This window comes from Rhincodon typus, chromosome 31 (assembly GCF_021869965.1).
Source record: "Rhincodon typus isolate 14 chromosome 31, sRhiTyp1.1, whole genome shotgun sequence".
NCBI classification, from domain to species: Eukaryota; Metazoa; Chordata; class Chondrichthyes; order Orectolobiformes; family Rhincodontidae; genus Rhincodon; species Rhincodon typus.
Genome location: NC_063362.1, coordinates 843561 through 862195, shown reverse-complemented (window position 1 = coordinate 862195; position 18635 = coordinate 843561). Strand labels below are relative to the sequence as shown.

At 42.2% G+C, this 18635-nt stretch overlaps 1 protein-coding gene across 1 annotated transcript; it reads left to right on the top strand.

Annotated features, from left to right (window-relative positions):
* The first annotated feature begins 6745 nt into the window (after positions 1–6745).
* LOC109920168 (trypsin-like) lies at positions 6746–13241 on the top strand. Its single transcript, XM_020520196.2, has 5 exons — positions 6746–6806; positions 7202–7349; positions 7448–7592; positions 9969–10235; positions 13092–13241. The coding sequence occupies exons 1-5, from the start codon at positions 6746–6748 to the stop codon at positions 13239–13241; spliced, it is 771 nt and encodes a 256-aa protein (XP_020375785.2).
* The last annotated feature ends 5394 nt before the right edge of the window (positions 13242–18635 follow it).

Sequence of the window (18635 nt, the reverse complement as noted above, 5' to 3'; positions counted from 1 at the left end):
TCTGTAATATCTGTGACACACACAAAACAGAAACATTTAGTTTCTCACACGTTTAGCTAAACCTCAACTCGATTCACCAATAGCTAACTGGGTTTCTCCTGAAATGAATTGAGTCATACCGACTGGCCAGTTGTTGGTCAAAATAAGTTTGGTGAGGCAGCAGAAGGATTTTAATTGGAATAAGATGGGGGAAAGGCAATCACCTACTGGTGTCTACGCAGTAGGTTTTACTGAGAATGTAGTTATCTTCACCACATGATGGAATAGTTTGCCAAACTCACTGACAGACATGTGGACAGCAATATCTTGAAAAACGTTCAGAATGTTACAGAATGCCCACAAACCTGTAGAGCAGCAAAATGTTATCGCTTTCCTGAGTGGAGGGGAGAGAAATAAATGGCACATTAAATAAAAATGGATTAATGAAACACTAAATAAAAATAAAATTTCTCTTCTGTCCCCAAACAACTTAAAACTTTCAGTTTCTATCCAACAAAAAACATAAGAGTCATTTATTTTCTGAGTATTAGTTACAAGATTCCACCATTCCTGAAAAAGCAGATTGGAAATAAATAACAAGTAAGATCTGACTTACATTAAATTTCCTTTCTGTAAGCAGACATATGATTGAATCATTCAATTATATCCAATTAACCTTTATGTCAATGAATTTTAGATATTTTAAAAAACTTCAATGACTTTTATATTTGTTATGAGCTACACATACCTTCAGGAAAGGGCGAATAATATATAACCCCACAATCTTCACCCTTTAATCTGCTTTGATTGTTAGTTTAAAATTAAACTGACAAGTTTCATAGTTCTTTTCATTATATATGTCAGTAACATTATATTGCAGCATTACCAAGGTAATCCTATAGTAGATATTCTCATGAGCATGCCTGAGGGCAAAAGGAGTACAATTGGTCCTTCGTAAATATACATTTTCTGAACTAATTCTCGAGTTACGTCCTTTATCACCAAGTGTTAAGGGAGAAATCCAATTCCATTGTATTATTTCTAGAAAAATAAGCCACAGAGTAGATTACATCTATAATAATGTCACAAAACAGTGACAAATGCATAATTTTTACTGTAACAAATTATTGTGGCTTGAGATTCTGATTAACAAGACAATTCCAACCAAATCACACAGCAAGCACCTGAAGGATAAATGTGATGCATGGAGGAATTTCAAACTCAATGGAGATTTGACTGGAAGTCTGACAATGCAGCCAATGTTTACAGGTTCACATTTAGTAATATGTCATTTTCTACATTTCTAACCCAGAAATCAAGATATATTAGTACTATATTTAATTATTTCACAGACAAGACTGAATAGAACGTCACAGTGTATCATTATCTTGATCTCTTTCATTAATCACAGTTGATTGTCATTAACTACAGCATCCCAGAAGGATATAGGTTGATTACTTCTTGGAAAAAGGGTCAAAGTTTGGAAAAAGAGAAACATTAATAAAAACACAAAATAGGTCAGGTTTCTCAGTAAGCTATTTAACTATGCAAGAACAGGCGAGGATTGTTAGAATGAGTTGTTTTTTGATGAAGTTACTGCTTAGTTAGAGAATCTAGGCCATAGCCAGTGACTTGATGTAGTTTTGCTCTGACTGCACATTTTTGATCAGCTGGCAAATTGCTGCTAACAGGAACTCTTCCCTGGCCATTGGCAGTTGCTGTTACAAACAGTAACTTAACAATAAAGTGACAAAAATATCAATGGGCTACATTTGTCTCCAGTAGCCCTGAGCAAGGGAGGGGTTGACAATCAGCCAAGGCTAATCCTGTTGGTTACTGTCTGGTGAGTCCCTTGTGAAAGCACACCTCACCGACACTCACTGCCCAGTCTCAGGCATAAGAATGTGAAAGAGTTGAGATGACAGAGGTTTCCTGCACATAATAGAGCCATGTCAGCATAACTCAGTTCCCTCAGGAAAGGAGGGAGAATATTAAAGAAAATAGGTTAAAAATAGCCAAAGGTGATCTAAAGGTAATTCCCTGTGAAAGGGGAATTGATGGTGATACTCTGTCACATGAAAGATTAGACTGGAAACCAGCTTAAAAAATGTTGAAATATTATGCTCGTACACAGTATTTGCTTCTGTATAGTACAAAAGACAGATGAAAAGTTTTCTCAGATAGTAGGAACTGCAGATGCTGGAGAATGTGAGATAACAAGGTGTAGAGCTGGATGAACACAGCAGGCCAAGCAGCATCATAGGAGCAGGAAGGCTGATGTTTCGGGCCTAGCCCCTTCATCAGAAATGGGGGAGGGGAAGGGGGTTCTGAAATAAATAGGGAGAGAGGGGGAGGCGGATAGAAGATGGATAGACGAGCAGATAGGTGGAGAGGAAACAGACAGGTCAAAGAGGCGGGATGGAGCCAGTAAAGGTGAGTGTAGGTGGGGAGGTAGGGAGGAGATAGGTCAGTTCAGGGAGGACGGACAGATCAAGGGGGCGGGATGAGGTTAGTAGGTAGGAAATGGGCATGCGGCTTGAGGTAGGAGGAGGGGATAGGTGGGAGGAAGAACAGGTTAGGGAGGCGGGGACGAGCTGGGCTTGTTTTGGGATGCGGTAGGGGGAGGGGAGATTTTGAAGCTTGTGAAATCCACATTGATACCATTGGGCTGCAGGGTTCACAAGCGGAATATGAGTTGCTGTTCCTGCAACCTTCGGGTGGCATCGTTGTGGCACTGCAGGAGGCCCAGGATGGACATGTCGTCTGAGGAATGGGAGGGGGAGTTGAAATGGTTCGCGACTGGGAGGTGCAGTTGTGTTTTGCGAACCGAGTGTAGGTGTTCTGCAAAGCGGTCCCCAAGCCTCCACTTGGTTTCCCCGATGTAGAGGAGGCCACAACAGGTACAGCGGTTCACCTGCACATCTGCTAAAAAAAAAAGCCATGGGTACCCGCATGGGCCCAAGCTATGCCTGCCTCTTTGTAGGTTACGTGGAACAATCCCTCTTCCATACCTACACTGGCGCTAAACCCCACCTCTTCCTCCATTACATTGATGACTGTATCGGCGCCGCCTCGTGCTCCCACTAGGAGCTCGAACAGTTCATCCACTTCACCAACACCTTCCACCCCAACCTTAAGTTCACCTGGACCACCTCTAACACCTCTCTCCCCTTCCTGGACCTCTCTGTTTCCATCTCGGGCAACCACCTATAAACTGATATCCATTTCAGGCCCACCGACTCCCATGGCTACCTAAAATACACCTCCTCCCACCCACCTTCCTGCAAAAATGCCATCCCCTATTCCCAATTCCTTCGCCTCCGCCGCATCTTCTCCCAGGATGAGGCATTCCACTCCCGTACATCTCAGATGTCCTTGTCTTTCAAGGACCGCAACTTCCCCCCGTCAGTGGTCGAGAACGCCCTCGACTGTGTCTCCCGCATTTCCCACAACTGATCCCTCACACCCTGTCCCCACAATAACAACCAAAACAGAATCCCCCTCGTCCTCACGTACCACCCCACCAACCTCCGGATCCAACGCATCAGTCTCTGACACTTCCGCCATCGGCAATCCGACCCCACCATCACAGACATTTTTCCCTCCCCACCCTTATCTGCTTTCCGGAGGGACCACTCTCTCCGTGACTCCCTTGTCCGCTCCACACTCCCCTCCAGCCCCACCACACCTGGCACTTTTCCCTGTAACCACAGGAAGTGCTACACCTGCCCCCACACCTCCTCCCTCACCCCCATCCCAGGCCCCAAGAAGACTTTCCACATCAAGCAGATGTTCACCTGCACATCTGCTAATGTGGTATACTGCATCCGCTGTACCTGTTGTGGCCTCCTCCACATCGGGGAGACCAAGCGGAGGCTCGGGGACCACTTTGCAGAACACCTATGCTCGGTTCGCAATAAACAACTGCACCTCCCAGTCGCGAACCATTTCAACTCCCCCTCCCATTCCTCAGACGACATGTCCATCCTGTGCCTCCTGCAGTTCCACAATGATGCCACCCGAAGGTTACAGGAACAGCAACTCATATTGCGCTTGTGAGCCCTGCAGCCCAATGGTATCAATGTGGATTTCACAAGTTTCAAAATCTCCCCTCCCCCTACCGCACTCCAAAACCAGCCCAGCTCGTTCCCGCCTCCCTAACCTGTTCTTCCTCCCACCTATCCCCTCCTCCCACCTCAAGCTGCACCCCCATTTCCTACCTACTAACCTCATCCCGCCCCCTTGACCTGTCCGTCCTCCCTGGACTGACCTATCTCCTACCTACCTCCCCACCTACACTCACCTTTACTGGCTCCATCCCCGCCTCTTTGACCTGTCTGTTTCCTCTCCACCTATCTTCTCGTCTATCCATCTTCTATCCGCCTCCCCCTCTCTCCCTATTTATTTCAGAAACCCCTTCCCCTCCGCCATTCCTGAAAAGTTTTCTAGTCAGTTTAAATTTGGTCAATTTATGAGATGATTTGATCATCCCCGAGGTTTACCTCTCCTCTGAAATTATATCAGTAAGTCAATACTCCAAAATTATAGAGGAACAATTTTTTATAATTCTCAAACAATGTAATCTTCCCAATAAAAACTGAAAGACTGTAGATGCTGTAAATCGGGAACAAAAACAGAAGTTGCTGGAAAAGCTCAGCAGGTCTGGCAGCATCTGTGAAGGAAAAAAACAGAGTTAACGTTTCGGGTCCTTTGACCCTTCCTCAGAACTGACGGTAGCTGGGAAAACGTTGGTTTATATTGCAGAAGATATGGAGGTGGGTGGGGTAGGGAGTAAACAATAGGATAAAGGAGCGAGCCCAAAGAGAGAGAAAAGCAGTTGGATATAGAAAGGAGTAGCTAACGATCAGGCTGTGAGGGTGAATGGTTATTAATGGGGACTGTTAGTGACTAACAACAGGGGGTGTGTAATGGTAGGCTATGTGGTAACAAGACCTGGTGTGTGGCGTAGGGGGCTGGGACATGGGAGAGTTTAGGCCTTAAAATTATTGAACTCTATACTGAGTCCAGAGGGCTGCAGGGTACTCTTCTCGTTAGCTTTACACTTTTTCTAAGTTAGAAGGTTAAATTTTGCAGGGGCTTTGTGGCTGGTAGACCTTCACAAAAGATGACACCACAAACAGTGAGGCGCTCCCTCAGCACTGTCCCTCCGACAGCACGCACTCCCTCAGCACTATCCCTCCGACAGCACGCACTCCCTCAGCACTGTCCCTCCGACAGCACGCACTCCCTCAGCACTGACCCTCTGACAGTGCGGCACTCCCTCAGCACTGTCCCTCTGACAGCACGCACTCCCTCAGCACTGACCCTCTGACAGTGCGGCACTCCCTCAGCACTGACCATTTGGCTGTAAAACACTGATGTTGTGATCAAATGTAGTGCAGTGCCCTGACTGCTAAACTCATGTCACTCATTACAGAATGGGTCAAATCAGGACCATCCTCATTTGTCTTAACTTAGGCACTCCCTCATAAATTGGCAGTGGCATTGTTAGAGCTCTACTAATGGCAATCTTCACTAAACAAGACACTTCATATAAAATCTACCCTGAGATCTTGAGACCTAATTTGGGTGCTGATATCAGTGCTTTTGTCTCTCAGTGATTACTCTTTCATACACAGGTGCAATCCAACTCATTAGTCCTGGACCATGAGTGTTATAAGTCATTCCCTTGCTAACTATGAGCATATTTAAAATAGAAGCACGTTTGTGAATCTCAGTTGAATTCAGTATCTTCTGCATCTTAACCTCAACTTCTCTGATGATCATAATTTCCGCATCAAGTCAACATATTGCAAAGACAGCATTTCTCCCAAGATTCAGTTTTGCAGAGAAGACCTTTTTGGTGCTGTTTTATCCTACCTTCCTGAATTTGGTACTTAGAATTTAACAGCTTAGCTAAATTAAATTTGCATTACAACTGGGAAAGCTTGCGGCCACAGTGATTTCTGGGGTTAGCTCAGTACGAACTATTTCCTGGGTTGTATCATTTTCTGAGCCACATTAGTTGGGAAGTGGGATTCACCATTGAATGCAAACAGGAGGAAGTTGACAAGTCTGTCAATGATTTTTTTGTTTAAATGAACTTGCTAAAAAGCACCTATTTTCTAGCATCACAGCAAAGTTCTTAAAACTTGATTTGTTCAGTAATACAAGTCAATCAGAGCTCAAAAGCATAACACTTCTTAACCTTCGATAGATACACCAATTGATCCAACTGGAAATCATTAACAATAGGTCAAATGCTGGCAAATGGGCCCAGGTCGGATTGGGATGTCGGGCTGGTGCTGATGAGTTGGACCACTGGGTCTATTTCCATGCTGTATGACTCTATGAAAGTTTGTAATTTGCCAATAAGCAAAGCCACCCTTTCAACAGTAGATACATCTATTTAGTAAAGTATAGAAGCATAAAAGATTACTTTAAACATTTAATAGGCTGAAATAGATGGGTTGTGGCCAAAACGAAGCAGCGCTTACTATGTTGAAGTGATCCTAAGCATGATTTATTTCACCTCAAGCAGAGAATTACAGTTAAATCTGATACATGTTGTTAATGCTTGATTGCAGTTTTACAGATTCCCATTTAAACCCAATTACAATATCTAATGTTACAAAGGAACCTGCCGGGGGAAACTCAGAATAAAAGAACACTTGCTATGCTAAAACTTCTTTGCCTTTCCCAGTCAGTGAGCTCAGTTTTACTCTGTTAGGTGGGAGTTTGATATTTCGATATCCATAAATACAAAATGAACATTTCCAATATTTATATATTGTTGCTGTTTTTCTCAAAACTGCCAGCAGCATTTGGTAAGTGTTTGCACATTAACTTTGAACTTTCCTAACTTAAAGTCATGTTATGAGACTTGATTGCTGTTTACTTTCTATCTTCAGCTGAGATTGTTTTGAAAGCAGAAGCTGAATATTTTGTGTCATTTTGTCTCCTGAAACTTAAAATGTGTCAAATTGATTCAGAAGATCTGAGAAGGCTGTCATCTACACCACAGCCCAATTGTTACTTATTCTTTGCAGCAAACATGTCCAACCAAAGAAATCAAACTGCTGAATGAATAATATACATGTTCATCTTATAGCTGGCAATGTTCAATTGCAATGTGATTATTGGATTAAACATCCAGTATCTGTTTAAGCCCTGCAGGAATACAATGACAAAACTTGGTTGTTTTATTTTAACTCTTCCCAAGGCTGGTCCCGGATTGTTGGTGGCTATTCAGTGTTACCTCATTCCATCAAATACCAGGTTTCTCTGAGGAGACCAGGAGGAACTCATTACTGTGGGGGGTCCCTGATCCACCGGCGATGGATTTTGACTGCTGCACACTGCAATTATGGGTTTGTGGAATTCTGAATGTAAAGTATTCCATTTAACGTAATAAAGGAGACCTCAATGATGCACAACCTATGAACTGTGTATTCCTGCTTCATTACAGTGGTGCTGAGCCAATGCAGATCGTAGCAGGGGAACACTCATTAACTAGATATGAAGGTACTGAACAACTGTTTCGCCCATCAAAGATCATACCCCATCCTCAATATGACTCAAAGAGAAAAGATTCGGACGTCATGCTGATTAAGGTAAATGTCGAATCCTAGATACCGGTAAGTATTGAGCCTCAGTAAACAATAAACTCTGTGTTGTATCTTCAGCTTTCTCCTATAATACCAAGAACTTTTCAAAGATGGAATTTCTTATTTGTCTTTATGTATCAGCCAGAACAATAACTATTAATGTCAAAATGAAAACTAATTTGTTTTTCCTTAATGGTGCATATTATTCACTTATCTACAAATCTAGTATTCCCATGAACGGCTCCTCAGTTCCTTTTTCAGTTGGATAAATGTGTTTGAACACAAACCTAAACAATCATTCAATTTATACCTAAACTGGATTTGCAAAACTGCCACTGTAACCAGCAAAAATGAAGGAATGGATATCCAGTTCTGTTGACCTACTTACACTGTAATCAATCCCTGAAACTACATAACACGTTCTCTCCAATGAAGTAACCTTTTCAGAACATTTTTCTCCCAATTTTCTGTACAACCTTGGTTTTTTTGTTTAAAAGCACGTTACAGTATCTGTAAATCTCTCCTGTTGGCAGTCAGTGATGACTCCCAAAGCTAGGGCTGAAGGAGAAACCTGGAACACCTTTTTGTTTCATTGCAGTTTTTTCCTGTGACTTAACAATGTAGCCATTTGTTGTAGACTTTACTCTTTATCAGTAAAATGAATAATCTCATTTGAACACCATTGAATGAAAATCTGAGCATTCACATGGTCCAGCCACAATATGTTTGTTTTCCTCTTTAATAAATATCCAACAGTTATTAATCTGGACCTGATAGTCCTCCCTTGGAGAATATATAAGATACATAAGAAGGAGTTGCCACACTAGATTTTCCAACTAAATTTTTTTTTAAGAAAACTCAAAGTTTTATTTTACTAACTGGCTGTTATTTAATCAGTAGAGGTGTTCCTCACAATGTATATAACCACCTCCCTGGATGGCACAGTTTCCAGAGGATGGTAGCTATTTACCTTAAGGTAGCCAAAGAGTGGACGCTGTTTGACAAATGTGAACATAATAGCTCATTAGCTGGTGGTCCAAGAAGTCAGACAAAAGAATAGCAACAGTTTTAAAAAAATATGTATTTTGGCTGAATGATTAGGTGATCTGCCACAAGGAGGGTCAATGCATTGACGCCTGTGTGAGACACAGCCTACCTGGCTAATTAAAGGAGGTGTTTTTCCGCATTCTGAAATTAAAACATCCAATTAACCTGGGAGATGGTAGATAACTTCTCACAAATGAGGGCTTGGAAAATTTTCATTCTTTAGAGAAGGAGTCAGGAGGTATTTTAATCTGGATAGCATTATAATCAAATCCTAATAATGCAAAAGCAAAATACTGCAGATGCTGGAAATTGGAAATAGAAACAGAAAATGCTGGAAATCCTCAGCAGGTCAGGCAGCACCAAGGAGAAAAATTGCAGGTCTGTGACCTTTCATTAATCCTGATGAAAGCTAATAATGCTGTTTGTTTTGCTATAAATTACGGTGCAGTGTATTGGGATAGCACAGGGAAAAGATTTACTAGTCACTTCCTTCTTTAAGATCCTGACTCTTTATGCTTATCTGTGCAGCCACCAGTTCTGAGGAAGGATCATCGGACCCGAAACGTTAACTCTGTTTTTTCCTTCACAGATGCTGCCAGATCTGCTGAGCTTTTCCAGCAACTTTGTTTTTGTGCCAGTTATTAAAGACTGTCTAAGGTTCATTTTAGATTGTTAGATTGTGACATTAACATTTATTCTTTGAGCTCCTTTAATGGTATGGTGGGTAAGTTGTACAGATAAGTTACCAGTCATGGATAATGTGAACCAAAAGAACTGTGGATGGTGTAAATCAGGAACAAAAACAAAGTTGCTAGAAAAGCTCAGTGGGTCTGGCAGCATCTATGAAGAAACAATCAGAGTTAATGGATAATGGATAATGTGAAGATTGCATAGAGATTGGCAATGATGCTACCGCTATGGACAATATCTTGATGACTTCTCCAGGCTCAGCTTCTAGATGCAGAGTGGGCCTTGGAGGAGGGTTCCAGAAAGGAGCTTGTCCATGTGGATCTCTATCCCCGCTCCCACTGGAGCAGAGGGAGCAAAAACAAGAACAAAAGCTTCAGGTGACAAGTGAGAAATTCAGAACCTGGTGATTATGAGGCTGATGGTTTGATTGCACTGGGTTATTATTAAGTTATTTGTGTGCCTTTACCCTTTCCAGCAATGCTCACAATATTGTAGGTCCTCATACTGCTGTTGGTTCTTGACTTAGTTTCATCATTTTTGAAGTGTCATCTCCGTTACGTAGATAGACTAGATTATATTAAAGTTATTCAGAGCTAAAACATACTGTTTCTTTCTGACCAAACATCTCTGATGTATCTGAAACAGCTTTCACGTCCTGCAAATCTGAACTACTTTGTTGGGATTGTACCTCTGCCTCGCCAAAAATCATCATTAGATGCAGGCACGTTATGCCAAGTGTCTGGGTGGGGCTTTGTCAGTGCAAATGGAAAGTTCATTCCAAGGATTTTGAGGGCAGTTCAAGTGCCCATTGTATCTAATTCAAAGTGTAATCACACAGACTCTTACAATGGAAACATCACCACAAACATGATCTGTGCTGGATTCACCACTGGAGGAAAAGATTCATGCCAGGTATGAATATTTTCACTCAACATTAAGGCATTGTTAAAATGTACCGTACTAGTACTTTCTACTGTGAACTGTAATCAATGTGCAGACCATAGGCTTTAGGGTATTTTCTAAACTGGGATTAGTGTAAGGATACAGCTGAGTGATGCAGTGCCTCAGAACAATAACCCACCAGCTGAGACATGTGGATTTGAACCCAGCCTAGACCCAAAGTGGTGGAAGTATCTATTCTCAATAAAACTACATACTAGCAGAAAGCTGTCCATCAATGGATATCAAAGTCTTAAGTTTCTGAGGTGGCATTGATAGCAAGCTGACTCATGGCCTATTAATATCAACTTGGTTAACTTATGGTTACATTTGAACATATGAATTCACAACAGGAGTAGGCCATTCAGCCCCTTGAGCCTTCTCCACATTCAATAAGATCACAACTGATCTGACTATAACCTCAAATCCACATTTCTGCCTATCCCTGACATCCTTCTATCTCCTTGCTTAATAGAAATCTATCCATCTCTGTCTTAAGAATATTCAAGCACTCTGCTTCCATCACCTCTTCAGAAAGAGTGTTCCAAAGACCCATAACCCTCTCAGAGGAAAAAAAATCATTCACCTGTCCTTAAATGGTGACTCCTAATTCTAGTTTCTCCAAGAAGCAGGAACATCCTCTCCACATCTACCCTGTCAAGATACTTGGGGAGCTCATGTGTTTCAATCAAGTCACCTCTTAGACTTCTAACCTCCAAATGAATACAAGCGTAGCCTGATTAATCTTTCCTCCTAAGACGACCCTCTCTTTCCAGGTACTATCCCAGTAAACCTTCTCTGTCCTGCTACCAGTGTGTTTATGTCCTTTTTTAAATAAGGTGACCAATCCTGTACTCAGTACTGTAGATGCAGCCTCACCAGTGACCTATAATATTGAAATGTAACCTGCCTACTACTTGATTTCCTCACATTTTGGTAATATTCTATTAGCTCTCCCAGTTACTTGCTGTACTTGCTCACTAACCTTTTATGATTCATACATTAGGACACTTAGATCCCTCTGCATCGCAGAGCTTCGAAATCTCTCACTGTTTAGATAATATGCTCCTTTAATATTCTTCTGGCCAAAATGGACAATTTCACATTTTCTCACCCCTGAGGTACCCCACTCGCTACATCTTGCCAACAAGAGAAGGACTCATTTCTGTTAGCAAGCCAGTTTTCTATCCATGCCAATATACTACATCCTGCATCATGAGCTTTTATTTTCTGCAATAACCTTTGATGTGTCCTTTATAAAAGCCTTCTGGAAATCTAAGAAGCTATGACTCTTTGACTCTATGACATCCACTGCTTCCCCTTTATCCATAGCATTTATAACTCCTCAAAGAACTGGTCAAACATGATTGCCCTTTCACAAAATCATGTTGATTCTGCCTGATCACGTTGAACTTAGTCAAGTGCTCGCCTACAACTTATTTAATAATAGCTTCTAATATTGATCCTCTTACAGATGTTAACTAACTAGCCAATCGATTTGGTCTCCCTTCCTATTAGAACAAAATAATTACATTTGCTATTTTCTGATCTAATGGGTCTGTTCCTGAATCAAGGGGGTTTTGGTAAATTAAAACTAATTCATCTCACAATCTGACTAGCTACTTCTCTTAAGACACGAGGATGAAGTCGTCAGAACCCAGGCCATTGTCAGCCACTACTCCAACAATTTACGCTGGTGATTGTGATTTTTCTGATTTCCTCCCTCCCTCCCATTTCTTAATTTGGTTGGAAAGTTATGACAATATTGTTCAAGAAAATCTCAAGGATGGCTGGCTGAATACAGCCCATATCCTGCCTGATAGCTTCCTAATTTGTATGATCCATGCACTGCCTCAGCCAGGGGGACCGTGATTAGTATTTCGTTTGAAAAAAGTTGATGAAGGATTTAAAAACATTTGTTGATATTTGATTCAGAATTTTCACTGTGAAATTCTGCGGATGCATCTAATTACTGAGGCTTGAGGTTACTGTGGAGCCATCACCACAGTCACTCTCTAACTGTCTGAACAAGACACATAGTAATGGAGAACCAATGGACTAGACCAGAGGATGATAGACCGCAGCAAAGATTTACTCATTGCATAAACATTAAAGCACTTGCATCCTTAGTTTTAGATTTGGTTAATAAACAGCCTTAGGTTTCAGCCAATGAAAACACATATTTTGAAAGCTTGTTTCCCCATCCCACCACTGTATCATTAGCCTCTGTAGAAACAATAATTTATTTTCCACAATTGCATCCAAAGATTAACATCCAATGCTCATTAAATCCTAAACATAATATTGATATCTCTCAATGCTATGCTAGTTTTGATCTGTAGATGTTATTTAGCATGTACTGTGAAACAAATACTATATTTCAGGAAAATGCCCTCCTCTTCCATTATTTCACAAGCTTTGAAATAGAGCAGCAGCCAATTAATTCCTCAAATTCTGTGATTTCTCTGATAGAATTATGATATGTTTAAGTTGGCAATCTGTTAAGAGTTGTTTTATTGGGCTGGGTGCAGTTTAAAGTTTAACCTTTCAAATTATAATTCATTTCTGTCTTTCATTCTGTCTGATTCAAATGTCAAAATTTATGGACTTTGAATAAGCAAACAGTAAATCTGATTCATCGATGTATTATGAAAATTACTTAGAGCAACAAAAATGTATTTGTTATTGCATTTAGCATTGATTAAGTTGTGCTTGCAATAGAAATGGTTTCTGTTTTTAAAAGGGAGAGTAACTATGGTTTATTTGTGATATATTTCATACTTTACCTGTCATTAACTGATATGCAATATTGTGTTTTTTTTTTCTCAGGGAGATTCTGGTGGCCCACTGATTTGCAAGGGCAGAGTACATGGCATAGTGTCTTGGGGCAAGCTGTGTGGTGACGGCAGGTTTCCTGGGGTATACACAGCTGTGGCAAAGTTTCGTAGCTGGATTATCAGGACCATCAAACGATCGTAAAGCTGTCTGATTATCATTTCTTACGGAGTTAAGATTATTATTCTGTTAACTTCCTTGCAGTTTTATTCCATTTTAAAATGTACAGAATGACTGGATACATTTTAAGCAAAGAAGAGTAAGAAAATTGGGTTGCATGGAATTTATAGAATTATAATATGTAACAGCCTAGGAGGAGGCCATTTGACCCATCATTCCTATGCTGACACCTTGATAGAGATTGCCAATTCATTCCACTCTCCTGTGGCATTTAACTGGCTTTTATAACTGGAAATTGCATTCAAATCATGTATAACAAACATAATTAACACACAATTCTGAACATTTTCATCATCCTATAAGGATTTTACATTTTAGTAACTTAGAACACAGATTTATTGAAATAAGATGGAAAGACTGCACTTGATTGAGTTTTTATAGAATTCTCCTTATAAAATGATGTCTATAATTCTTTCTTTCACCATTAACTCCAAAGCTAACTAACTGTTTTTCATTTTGCTAACAATAAAGTAGCTCTAAACTTGTGTGTTTTTTAATGGCTTTGATATTTACACATTTGTCACAGTTCGTTTCGAAACTGGATTTATCAAAATCAGATATTCAATCTCATGCTTATTTACTGATATTAGCCCATACTTAAAATGGCAGATTAATTGATATTACATAAGATAAAGATGCTGGATTCTGTTGGTGCATCTTATGTTGGTTTCATAAATTCATCTTCTGAAGGCACAGATTCATACTAAAGCCTATTCCCACAGCCAGTGACTTGTGGTTGAGTGCCATCGTTCGTGTGTTTGTATGAACAGGGAACGTTGACTGGATAGGAGTTACTGGGTTCAAGACCCACAGCAATATGGTTGACTCTTAACTGCTCTCCGAAATGGCCAAGCAACCCACTCACGCATTGGCCTAGAAAGGGACACGCACAGCCCATGAATGAACGCTAAAGTGATTCAGCAACACAGCACTTCACATCTGAACCTGATCCACCCCCTGGTAATGACTGTCCACACATTCTGTGCCGAGCTCACTGGCTAGCTCTGCTCTTCCTTCATCCTCACAGTGTTGAAATTACCTTCCCACTGTCTCCATGCTGGGAATCATTTTCTCCAAGGACTTCAAAACGTTAAGTCCTTTCGATTATTCCCTTAAATCAGTGCTTTCCAAACATTTCCCATTGTGACGCCATTTGAGAAATGTGGCAGAATCAGGAGAGAAGTCCAGCAAGGACTATCCTGATGACAGGGGCAACTTGCTGCATCTTTAGCTAGGTTCCTGATGTCAAAATTCTCAATGGTCAGCAGTGGACTTCCTATTAAAGGAGATTATTGCTCACTAACTGCATATCTCGTGTCATTAATATGCAGCTTCCTATTGTACTACCTGCCCATGAACAATATACACACTGAAAATTCTTGTCATGGGACTCAGAGCAGATACTTGGTAGCTTCACCTGTTTGCTCTGAATGGTTTCCATGTTGCTCACTGGGCACCAACATCTCCAAGTACACTCTATGGGCACCAACCACCCACGACCAACGTCCACAGACATTGCCATCCAACATGTGCCAGCCTGTATGAACCCTCATGTAGGGTTCCTTGGTAATAATGGTGTGTACTATCTACAAGATGCACTGCAGAAATTCACCAAAGATCCTCAGACAGCACTTTCCAAACCCCTGACCGCTTCCATCTGGAAGGACAAGGACAGCAGATACATGGAAAACCACCATCTCCAAGTTCCCCTCCAAGTCACTCACTATCCTGACTTGGAAATATATCGTCGTTCCTTCACTGTTGCTGGGTCAAAATCCTGGAATTCCCTCCCTAGGGGCATTGTGGGTCAACCCACAGCAGAAGGCAGCTCATCACCACCTTCTCAAAGGCAACTAGGGATGGGCAATAAATGCTGGCCAGCCAGTGACACCTGTGAATGAATAGAAAAAAAAAGCCCATCTCCAACCCACTTACAGGACGTTCTGCCCTTCAATGCTGCCCCTGGAGTTGCCCCGGTAACTCTCATTGTAACACTGTAGCAAGGGCACTGTGTGCTCAGGGACACACCACCCCCATCCCCCACACTCCCCCCATCTCAGGGACTGTCCCAGGCTGTATCTCCGGGATCCTCACTCCCTGTCAGAGTTCTCACTCACTCTGAGCCTACTCCGATGCCCACCCACAGCATCCCTCCCTTACCTTGCTGTTTTGTACCTTGTCCCTCAGCCAGAGACACCAGGCTCACAGTATTGCTGTATCGCTGGGCTGTTTAGCACAGACACAAAGCCAGGAAGCTTGTTTCGGTTATCAGCAGGACTCAGTCAGGGTGAGGGGCGTAGCCTTCACCCAGGGGCTGCCAGCACAGTAAGGCAAGGGCAGCCTCCGAGACCAGTCCAGGGGCTCGGGCACTGCCAGTCAGCCCCTCGGGGTGGGCAGAGTCAGGATCCTCTCCACATAAAGGATGAGGGAGTGAATGTTGGGCAGGCCACTGCACATGTGGACCATTTCTGAACCCACTGTGAGGCTGTTTCCCTCCTGGAGTGAGACAGAGGTGGGTATTATGGGAGATGGAAGTGAGTGGTACTGCTGGTCCTGTTAGTGCAGGTGGGGAGGTGCCCCCGAGTGAGTGAGTGGGCAGCACAGAGGGCAGGCAGGGTTAGTGGTGTCGGGGTTTAGGGTGGATGAGGGTGAGTGAGGGAGGATGGTATAGGAAATAGTGAGAGAGAGTGGGAGACTGTGAGTCTTGGAGGGAGGTGGGTGCAGCAGCAGAGAGAGAGTGAGGGTGAGGTATTGGTGAAAAGAAGGTGGCACTTACCCTGGCAGAATGGACAAGGTAATTGACTGCCTTCCTACAACGCTGGGCATTCCATTAGACAGCCAGTACTGCAGTGACCCGGGCAGGGGTGGGGGATAACTTCAGACCAGACTGGGCAGGGTTGGTGTCGGGGCCTCACCTGCTGGTCCTGGGAGAAGGGGGACGTCCTACCTCTGCCCCACCTCATCCAGCAGGTCTCTGCCCGCAGAGCGGGGCACCAATTACCCCCTGGCTGTCTGCTATCTCTGGGGCAAACATCAGGAGCCGTGCAGAACAGCCCCTCACTGACATTGCTTGACCAGGTACACAATGGACTTTTAAAAATGGTGCTGGCACCAGGGATACCATCCATTCCAGAATCTTTTGGGTTAGTAAGCAGTAGAATTGGGCAAGATGGACACTGTGGATGGGAGGTAGGTCATTAATGAGTTCGGTAGGATGTGGCATGAGGACTCACTCAGCATCATTGAGAGAAACCCTCCGTGAAAATCAACTAAACTGACACTTAGCCAAAAAAACATAAGAATCAGCGGAACAAATTATTCTCTAATTGTTGTTCTTTCAATTTTTTATAATGGAAAAATGTAAAATCACAAATCATAGTTGCTACAATAATGTTTTCTAAAATGTCACAATATGTTTTCAAGAATCTGGATTTATAAAACACCTTGTAAATTTCCATGTAGCAGCACCCTCAGTGTAAGGTTCCCATTGACAGAAATCTTCTTTATGTCCAATCTTTAATGAGCCATCACACTCCCTGCATTAAGGCCTTTAGTTGAATGTGTATCCGGTTAGTTACACCCAGTGCAAATTCCCAGATCATTCCTTTCTTTTAAATTGTATTGGGATTCAATTTCTCAAGGGTTTTCTTAATTTAAGATATTTGATCTTTTGTTGGGGGCGCGGGTCTTTGTTGAACAATAAAGAAGCAAGTTCTTTCAGAAATGATCTATTTTAGATTTAAGGGTAAGTCCCAATGAATGAATAACGATGTGATTATTGTACATGAGGATGGTGATTGACAAACATGGGCAATCTGTCCTCTTCCCTTTCAAAACAAAACTGTCACAATACAGGGAACATATACCAAGAAGATAATGACATAATTAGGCAGAGTCAACATAGATAAATGAATGAAAAGTCATGTTTTACAAACATATTGGTGTATTTGAGGGTGTTACCGATAGCATTGATAAAGGAGACCAGTGGATGTGTTGTATTTGGATTTTCTAAAAGCTGTTGGTAACTTCCCACCTGAGAGGTTAGTAAACAAAATAAGAGCAGATGCAATGCAGGGTGAGGGGGCGGGAGGGTGGGTGGGGGTGGTAATATATTCCTCAGATACTGAAGTTGTCGATGTTCAAATGCAACAAGATCTGGACAATATCCAAGTTTGGGCTGACAATTGACTAGTAACCCATACAAGTGCCTGGCAAAGACCATCTGCAACAAGATAGAATCTAAGCATCACCCCTTGACATTTAATGCCACTTCCATCATTGAAACCCCCACTATCAACACCCTGGAGGTTACCATTGACCAGAAACTGAACTGGACCCAGCCATATCAATACAATGGATACAAGAGCAGGACAGAGGTTAGGGACCCTGCAGCAAGTAACTCATCTCCTGACTCCCTGAAGTCTGTCCATCATCTACAAGGCACAAGTCAGTAGTTGATGGGATGCCCCCCACTTGCCTGGATGAGTGGAGCCTCAACAACAGTCAAGAAGCTTGATATCGTTCAGGACAAAGCAACCCACTTGATTGGCATTACATCCTCAAGCATCCCCTCATCCATCACCGACGCTCAGTAGCAGCAGTGTGTACTATCTACAAGATGCACTGCAGAAATTGACTAAGGCTCCTTAGAAAGCAACATCCAAACTCATGATCATTTCCATTTGAAGGACAAGGACAGCAAATACATGGGAACACCACCTCCTGCCATTTCCCCTCCAAGCCACTCACCGTCCTGACTTGTAAATATTTTGCTGTTAGTTAAGTGTTGCTGGGTCAAAATCCTGGAATTCCCTCCGTAAGGCCTTTGTGGATATATCTAAAGCACATAGACTGCAGTGGTTCAAGAAGGCAGCTCACCACCACCTTCTCAAGGGGCAACTAGGAACGGGCAATAAATGCTGGCCAGCCAGTGATGCCCACATTCGATGAGTGAATAATAAAAAAAAAGTATTTGAGATAAGTTAGGAGTTTTACAATTCCTTTCCATGTCCTGTTCAATGGTTTATGTATACCTCATCATATTTCCTTGATGTTTCAAAATATTCTTTTCAAAATATCCCATTAAAGGTGATTGGGTTCCTCCAGTTTCACCAACTAAACACCAGACAAAAGTGCCCTCCTCTGCTGAAGTGTGGTCTCTGTTGTAACGTAAGAAATGTAGTATCCAATTTCTGCACAGCAAGATCCCACAAACGGTAATGTGATTATGACCAATTTCTTTTTGTGGTTTGATTGAGGGATGAATGTTAGATAGGGCCCCAGGAAAAATGATCCTTGATCTTCTTCCAAATACCAGTGCATTATGTTGATGTGATCTGAGCTGAAGGTAATACTGGA